This window comes from Uloborus diversus, chromosome 7 (genome assembly GCF_026930045.1).
Source record: "Uloborus diversus isolate 005 chromosome 7, Udiv.v.3.1, whole genome shotgun sequence".
In the NCBI taxonomy this organism is placed as follows: Eukaryota; Metazoa; Arthropoda; class Arachnida; order Araneae; family Uloboridae; genus Uloborus; species Uloborus diversus.
The window spans coordinates 15,412,627-15,422,199 of NC_072737.1; the positions used below are offsets into that span (position 1 = coordinate 15,412,627).

General features: G+C 37.2%; 1 protein-coding gene across 2 annotated transcripts in view; it reads left to right on the forward strand.

Annotated features, from left to right (window-relative positions):
• LOC129225741 (SEC14-like protein 2) overlaps positions 1–8,885 on the forward strand; it is a 91,482-nt gene extending 82,597 nt beyond the window's left edge. For both annotated transcript variants that reach the window (XM_054860240.1, XM_054860241.1), the window contains exons 10-13: positions 781–867; positions 2,381–2,487; positions 4,789–5,107; positions 8,698–8,885. In XM_054860240.1, the coding sequence (XP_054716215.1) occupies positions 781–867; positions 2,381–2,487; positions 4,789–5,107; positions 8,698–8,801 (617 nt within the window). In that variant the 3' untranslated portion in view covers positions 8,802–8,885. The remainder of the gene's footprint in view (positions 1–780; positions 868–2,380; positions 2,488–4,788; positions 5,108–8,697) is intronic.
• The last annotated feature ends 688 nt before the right edge of the window (positions 8,886–9,573 follow it).

Consider the following 9,573-nt stretch of genomic DNA (forward strand, 5'->3'; position numbering starts at 1 on the left):
AGCGGTTCCGAGGTCAACTTAACAGAGCCAGACAATACAGAGAGCTTTTTAGCTGTTCAAAAAAAAAAAAAAAAGTAAATGCTTCATGCTATAACTGTTCTTTTCTGCATATTTATAAGTTGCATTTCAATAAGTTCATTGGCTGTGCCTGCAGTTAAGAGTTAACGAGACGTTCCTTATCGGCAAATGAGTTTTTAGTTGACTGTTGCTATGTTTTTAGAGACATATAAAGCTAATTTGCGCGATTTTGGGAAGTAGAGTAGTGCATAGATCATGATTCTGTAGTGAAAGTAATTGAAGCACAAGGCGGATCCAGAAAGATTTCTAGGAGGGGCGATTGATTCTATTACCTTTTTGTACAGTTCCAAACCTCCTTCCCCTAACGTCATAGAAAATCGTCAAAATGAGTTTTTTTTTTTTTTTTTTGCATTAGTTTTTAAACATTTCCGGAGGAGTGTACTTACCCTTCCATCATCCAAGGTGTCAAGTCTACAATTGCGTGTGTTGGACTTCAATTCCGAAAATTGTCCAGAGGAGAGCCTCAAACCACATCTAATATCCTCAAAGATAGTCTAAAATATTTTTTTTTCTTTTTTTTGAACTTCAATTTCGAAAAATGTGCTCGGTTTCTTACGACTATATAACGAGAAAAAAAGGGAAACAGACAAAAATTCTCAATAACATAATCTCATATTGTTAATCTGTATACATATTTGCATTGATAATATCAGTAAATACCTCTCCAGTATATTATTAATATTTTTTCCATTTCCATTTCAGTACCTTCCTACTTCAGTTGGATTTTCAACCTTTTCAAACCTTTCCTAAACTCGGTCACACTCAGCAAGATAAAAATTTATCGCACAGGTAAGAAAACCCTGTTGTCGAGGAAGTGAGAAGCAAAGGGATGTAAGTGGCAAAATTAAAAATTTGGAGATAACCAGTACAAATGGTGAATGAACCTCTCCTCTGTCTTGGGGCAAGAGATGGTACTAGTTGCCCTGGTAGGTGCTGCTGTATAGCAGGATTTAGAAAAAAAATTCAATGAAAGTCTACCTAGGACGTTATCTTTATAGTCGTTTTACTCAAAACTTGAAAATCTCCACTTACATCCCTTTGCTTCTCACTCTGCCTCAATTGTATTATCTCTCCGCTAAAAAATAATGGACAAAATATGATACATGACGGCACGGTCGACTATTCAAGTGGAGTGCTTTGACGCGGAATGATCCAAATGCAATTCATTGCACATTTCCACCAGAATGTTCGTGAAAGATTTCAAAAAAGCGTGAGACGTCTTTGTAGAAATTGATGAATGAGTTAGGCTGTAGAATCTCTGTCATCATCCACAAACCACCTTTGCACAAGATCGATATGGTGAGAAAAAAAATATAGCATAGCTCAAAATTACAATAAGAGACACACTATCCTTAATTTCTGAAAGAAAAATAACTGAGCATGTGTTCCCCAATCCGTCGCATTGCTTTCTCATTGTCATCGGATAATTGATTGTTTATTGAATATGGTGATGCAGGGATACATTTGACGCCTTAAAAAACATCTCTGGTAAATTTTGTCTATTTTGTAAATGAACTGCACAGCTCTATTCAAATATTCATGAAATATTTGAAAGGTATGTTATGACAGAGTCTCTGTTACCATCCACCAGCTTTTAACAAGGATAATTGTAAAATGTAGCTCAAAATTGCGATAAAAAGAGATACTATGTACTATAATTTTCATGATTGAACATTGTCCAAGTTCAGTCAACTGAATCAGAAAATTGGTTTCCAGCAGATGAACTATGAAGTACAATCAAGATTCATACTTAGGCATGGACACTGGACAGGATCACAAGTTTTTCAAATGAACAGTAAGGGCTCTTAAGAGGGGGGGGGGGTAGTTTTTTAGCATCAAAAAATTCACTTTTTTTTTAGAAAGTGGTTTGGTTAAATTTATTAAAACTTTTTGGGCATTATTATGTATGGTTTCTAGAATATTCTATAAATTTTTGATCAAAAAATATCCACAGAACAAGCCAGTGACAAAGCTTTTTCTAGAGCACCTTTGGAGAAAGATGATTTGCAGTGTTCACTGTATCTCATCTGACATTTATCTGAAATCAAATTTCCCGGTCAAAGTATTAATTTCTTATTGGGTTGGCAATTTGTTCATTAAATGGCATAGTAATATAGAATTTGACTTAAGTCTTTTTTGCTTTTTTTTGTATGTCAGTTTATCTACCAGCCTATGTGAATAACTCATTTTTTGAATTTTTGTAAGTTAACTTATTTTTGCACAACACCGTCCAATTTCATCTTTAAACATTTATATCAGTTCAATGATACTTACAATGTCACTCTCTTCTTTCTCTGACCAGATGAGTGGCTTCCAGAGTTCTTCAAAGTGATGGATCCACACAAAGTGCCAGGGTTCTTGGGCGGAAAACTCACCGACCCCGATGGAGATCCCAAGTGCCATGACCTGGTGAGTAAACCTTTTCGCTGACATTCAACAGAGAGAGCACAGGGTTGCTTCCCAGGTGCAAACAAGAAACAAGTTTCGATTTCTACGTGATATTCCGTCGATTTCAATGGAGTAAGAATGCCATTAATAATTGTGTCACTGTGTAGTATAGTAAATTAGTTTGTTTATGAAAGAGTGAAATTCATTGATCCGCAATTTTTGATTTCAATGGAGTAAGAATGCCATTGATAATTGTGTCACTGTGTAGAACAGTAAATTAGTTTGTTTATGAAAGAGTGAAATTCATTGATCCGCAATTTTTGATTTCAATGGAGTAAGAATGCCATTGATAATTGTGTCACTGTGTAGAACAGTAAATTGGTTTGTTTATGAAAGAGTGAAATTCGTTGATCCGCAATTTTTGATTTCAATGGAGTAAGAATGCCATTGATAATTGTGTCACTGTGTAGAACAGTAAATTAGTTTGTTTATGAAAGAGTGAAATTCATTGATCCGCAATTTTTGATTCGTCACTACTATGGAAAGAAGTGGGAATTCCTTTTCAACCCGAACCTTCTGGTTTTAAGTCTAATACATTAATACGCCATGAGTGGGTATTTGTAGTTTTTCGGATTCTTTATCGCACAGAAGGTACAAATTCTGGGTTCAATACGAAAACCCCACATCTTCTTTTTTTCTAGTATTAGACGATAAAAATAGAGTGAAATATCTTGTTTGATTATCAAAAATAATATATTGAAGTTCATTTCCTTTATAGTAGAGTTTTTTTTTTTTTTTTTTTTTTTTTTTGTGGGATTCACGAAACAAGAATCGACCGGAATCTTTGTAGGGTGTTTTTGGCAACAATTGAAAGGGTCGATTCCGAAATTTTAAAAGCATTTTTTTTTCTCAAAGAGCATGCTTAAAAACTAGGATTTGACTGTTTCTTAAATAATTTGACAAAATTTAGTATTTTTTAACTATTATTTTAATCGGTGCGCAGATTCAATTTCATTTTTTACGCTTCTGCACATGACAGCACAAATGATGAAATGCCATTCACTCAGGCTATTAGCGCAGAGCGCAATACTTAATTCCCATCTTTACTCACATGTACTGGCACCGATATTGTTGATATTTATTTATTTAAACCCCACCAATCACCACTGTACCAACCCCGGTGAGGGTTTAACCGGATGTGGTGACTGGGGGAACAGAACAGATCACGAGCGACACTCGCTGGAACAATTTTGATGATTACAAAAACCAATAACAATAATAAGATAACAAACAATAAAAAGAACTAATATACAAGTGAAGAAGCTAAATAAGACTGGGATGGCTGGTAAATACAATGTAAACGGCAATTTTGAAAGTTTTTAGGCTGGATATTTAAAGTCATCTGCTTGAGATATGAGAAGCGACATTATTTTATGGATATTCTTGCGTGTAACTGGATGAGATAGAATGCGTGAAATAGTTTTGGAGAAAGAAAAGTTGCAATTGTAAGTGCAACGGAAAGAGCTGGTTAGAGGACTGTTGAATATGTAATGTTCAGGAGTTCCAGGTTGACTGCATACACATAATGGTGAGCCAATTAACTTAAATCTGTGTAGATACGATGGAAATGGTCCATGTGCACTGAGAAATTGTACTTCTACTGGATGTTTGCAGCGTTGTTTTAGTTTTACTTCTGGCAGGAAAACCTGGAAACGCAGTAGACAGCCAAGTGTAAACATTCAGCGCGCCAGTGAAATACGCGGCAGAGTTCATCATTTGTGACGTCATAAAAACCATGAATTATTGAGCAATCACGATTGCTTATTGCTTTCATTTGACTGTCTTTGGCGTTGTGGTTCCTTTTTGAGCTTGGACCAGGGCTGCAGCACCACCGTCCACCGGCGGCGGCGCGGCTGCTCCTGACCACTGTCCACCAGAATCCACTTTTGCTGGGCGGTGGCGTCTATGTCCCACACACGCATGCGCATACACACACACACACGAACGCCTACACACACACACGAACGCCTACACACACACGCGAACACATACACGCATACGCACGTACACAACACTCACTCACACACATGCATGCATACACTTACGCACCCACGCACCCACACACATGCGCCTACACAAACGCACACGCTCGTGATTGCGAAAAACATAATTTGAATTCAAGGTGCCAAAAATTCAAATTATTTTTTTTAAAAATTCGGACATTTAAAGAAATTAATAAAAAATTAAACGTTTTGAAAATAAAAGACTTTCCTCCTTCCATGTTGAGCAGTTCATAAATTAACCGTCTCGTTGCTTTTCCAGATCTGTTGGGACTCCAAGTTCTCCACGTCCTGCTACCTGAAACAGAACCAGCTGAAGTCGAGCGAGGATGACCCCTCCATGAAGACAGCTACCATCTCCCAGAGGGGCACCCTCGACGTCCCCGCCACCGTCAGCAAGGCGGGATCCGTCCTGCGATGGACCTTCCAGACCAAGGACTACAACATCAAGTTCGGACTCTTCTACAAGCCGCCCGGTGCCACCAAATCCCGCCCGGCGGAAGAGATCATACCGGTGGAGAGCGTCGACTGCCAAGTCGTGCCCGAAGAAAACGACCTCATATGTGAAAAGATCGGCACCTGTGAGTGTTTTATTCCTTTGCTAGGAGGTACCCGCACGGCTTTGCCCGTGGTAGAAAAATTAAAGGTCTCTTGGTTCGCCTGTATGTTTACAAATAATGTATGGTGAATTTTCTCGCCAGTTGGCTTGTGCCGACGTTACAGTTCCACGTTATGATAATTTCGTATTTTACTCGTCCATCTTATGATATTTTTGTTCTTAAAATTGGAATAGAAAAAGAACCACATCGAATTTTCGAAAAATCGCTTCGAGGTGCACACCCCCATGCTACATACTAACTTTGTGCCAAATTTCATGAAAATCGGCCGAATGGTTTAGGCGCTATGCGCGTCACACACATCCAGACATCCTCCGGACAGAGAGACTTTCTGCTTTATTATTAGTAAAAATAAAGAAAAGACTAGGAGGTACCCGCACGGCGTTGCCCGTGGTAGAACGAACGTGGTTGCACGAATAGAAAAATTTTTAAGGGTTGTTGTTCTGTATTACAAAATATATTGTTTTCTCTACTAATAATAAAGCTGAAAGTCTTTCTGTCTGGATCTCTGTGACGCGCATAGCGCCCGTAGTTAGAATTAAAAGGTCATTTCGTTCGTCTGTACATTTACGAATAATGGATGTTGAATTTCTCGCCCATTTGCTATGCTCATTTGCACGCCCATGGTACGGTTCCACGTTATGCTAATTTGGTAATTTACTCTTCTACGTTGTGATAATTTGCTCGGTAAAATGTTCTTAAAATTGGAATAGAAAACGAACAAAATCGAATTTTCGAAAAATCGCTTCAAAGTGCACGCCCACATGCTATAAACTAATTCTGTGCCAAATTTTGTGAAAATCGGCCGAACGGTTTAGGCGCTATGCGCGTCACAGAGATCCTGACAGACAGAGATCCAGACAGAGAGACTTTCAGCTTTGTTATTAGTAAAGAAGACTAGCGGTACCCGCACGGCTTTGCCCGTAGAAGAAAATTAAAAGGTCATTTCGTTCACCTGTACATCTACAAATAATAAATAACGAATTTCTCTCCAATAAGCTATGTTAATTTGCTCGTCCATGTTATGGTAATTCGCTCGGTAAAACGAGCTTAAAATTGGAATAGAAAAAGAACAAAATTCGAATTTTCGAAAAATCGCTTTAAGGTGCTCCTCCCTATGCTACAAACTAATTTTGCGCCAAATTTCATGAAAATCTGCCGAACGAACGGTGTAGGCGCGTAACAGACATCTAGAGATCCAGACACAGACTTTCAGCTTTATTATTAGTAAAGATCCCAGTGTTTCTAAAATTGTGTGTAGTGCTTCTAAAATTGTGTCTAAAATCCGTGGAACCCCGGAGTGCCACGGAGAACACTCAAGGGTTCCACGAAACTTGTTTTTCTTTTAATTCTGATACTTACTTTTAAAAATCGATAAAAATAAGGTTTGAGTGAAAATTTTTATCAGTATTTTACGAATGAACAGCAAAGGAAACATTAAAATAAAATAGGGTATAAATCCCATTTATTGGCAGTGTACGATCTCCGACTATGTCAGTAGAAAAGTACGAAATTTTTATTGAAAGTCATTTAATTATTCTAAGAAACTTTGTGTTACTTTCCGATGACAATATGTACTACAGTCAACTCTCGACAGCTCGAAGCCTTAAAACTCGAATCATCCTTTATCTCGAAGTTTTCTTTGATCCCAAACTTTTGAGCAATCTGTGGGAACTTCCAACAACTCAAACGTTTCAGCCGGTCCCTTCGGACTCCGAGTTATCGAGAGTTGACTGTATTTAAAATTATTGTCGCGTCTGTTGATAGCAAGCTAGAAACCCATTTTTAAATGCCAAGTTCAAACTATGCTATTGAAGATAAACCAGGGTTCCGTGATTCAAAAAAGAAAAAAGTGAACATTAAAAAGGGGTTTCTACTTCCTATTCCTATTCAGAGTCACAACTGACTACAACTGCATTTATGTCGAGGACTGCATACTAAGTGCCTTGCCACCATTATTTTATATACCGATAGATGGCAGCACCATCACCGGATCGAACAGTTAATGAGAATTTAGAACTAGTCCAGGAGCTAATAGCTACCTGGTGCTAGCACCCCCAGAGGTATCGTTTCACTTGGAGGACATTGAGCCCACGAGCATATTTAGCGTCGCCCAGTCCCCTTTAATGACGACGGTGGGTCTTCAACCATCGAGGTTCGAACCCAGGACCCTCCGGCCCCGAATCTGACACTCTACCGATCGGGCTACCACGGCAGGGGTTTCCACTTATTTTTTTTTTAAAAAAAAAGAAACACTGCTTTACTCAAATACAGGGCTCACAACGGATCCCTTTTCCCAAAAAATGTCCCTTTTTAGATTTAAGAGTCCACTTTTCAAAATACATTGCTTTCGTTTTTTAGAAGATTTTTTATACACTGTGTCTTTATTTGGAGAAGACTTATCCTACAGTTTTAGGATAAGTACAATAGGCCCAAAAAAATCCATAAGTGCAAGGGATACAATCTCTAAAACTTCCATAAACTTTAAGATACAGTTCGTAAGAGTTCCATAAGGTGAAAGAAGTACCTAAAATTTCCATCAGGTCAAGAACATGGTCCTGAAAAGTACAATAAGTCAAAGCAAAAGTCCACAATAGCCCCTAAGAGCCTTACAAAACTCGGGCACAATCCTTAAAAGTTGCATTAGGAAAAAGGTATGCTCATTAACATTATTCATTAGGATACGACTAGTCCGTATCATAATTGAGATTTAAAGGCTGCTCTCTAATCCGAATGGAGACTTTTAGGGACTGTGTCCTTCTCCTAATGGGACTTTTAAGGACTTTCTTTACCTTATTTATTGGAAATTTTCAGGGCATGTGGAACCCTTAATGGAACGTTTAGGAACAGTGTCTTTCTGCAGAAGTATTGTATTTACTCTTAAGATTAAGAACATACACAAGAAGTCTTTATTTTGGAGACAAGGACGCAGTCTCTTCAAGTCTCATTAGGATAAGGACAATATCTAAAAGTCCTATTAGAAAAAGAACAATCCCTAAAATCTTCATTTGGATAAGGACAAGTCATGAAGAGTAACAATAGCAATCCTAAAAAGTCTCCAATAGGTTAACAACACAGTCCCTATAAATCCCATTCGGAAAAAGACACAGTTCTTAAAAGTCTGAATGGTGTAAAGACACCCCACAATAAGGACTATCTTTATCCCAATGAAACTCTTGTAAGGACTTTTCATCCTCATAAGACCCATATGAACTGTCCTTATCAAATTTTTAGCGTCCGCGCCCTAATAAACCGTTTTTAGAACTATCTCCTTACACTAATGAGGCTTTTAGGGACTGTATCCTTATCCCAAAGGCACTTTTTAAGATTGAGTTCACTATGTTAGACTCTAAATGACAGCGTCCTTATCTTAATTGAACTTTTAAGGACTGCGGTCAGTACCTAATGGACATTCTCTATTCGAAAAAGAGGATAAAACTTAGCTAAATAAAACTATTGAAACATTTATGTTGAAAATATTGTGTGTAGTTGAAAATGTTCATCTAAAAGCAATAAGAGTATAAAGGTATCTAAATGTATCGCTTCTCTTTCAGATATACTTCGCTTTGACAACTCCTACAGCTGGTTGACAGCAAAACAGCTCTTGTATAAAGTCGAAGTAGAAGAACCAGGATCCAACGATTCCAACAATAATTGATATGTACCGTTTCTGTGTTTGCATTTTTATGAATCTCAGACTGTATAAATACTGTAAATAAAGTTCCTTTTTGTTTTGATACTAGCTCGGCCAATATTGAAAAAAAAATGTTTTTAACTTTCAGATCCAACAACGTTTAGAAAAAAAAATACATTACACTGATTGATGACACACACTGATTGATTGATGTTGATTTGATGACAACATATGTATCTCATTACGAACATCTGTGTTCATAGTAAAAGTAATCTATATGCAAAAATGGAAAATATTGAAAATATTAAACCTAGACTATTCCAAATTTCTATTTAAACCTTGATAAAGGATAAATAGTTCATAAGGATAAGAGATGGTAGTGCTAATGAGAGAATTGCCAGTATCAACAATACATATTAGAACGAGGAATGAAACAATAATAAAAAGATTAAAAAAAACATAATACAGAAACACTCCAATTGCTCAGACATGTGAACTAGAAAACCAAGTGTCAATACACATCCTGTTGAAGCAATGTTGCCAACTGCTCCTCAAAACTCCGCAAAAATGTTATTTTGCTTCGCATTTCCCTGCCGAGAATTTTCAAGCATGACATAGTGTTAAAAGCTGTTTTTTTTATTTTTATGCCAGTGCTTTAAATAATTTTCAAAACTCAGAAACAATTTTAGATAAATGGTTTTAGTTTTTTTTATTGAATTTTATGCTAAATACTGAGCTGCTCTGCAAACTTTCAAAATGCTCCTCAAAATCACCACAGATGCTCCTTAAATTGTTT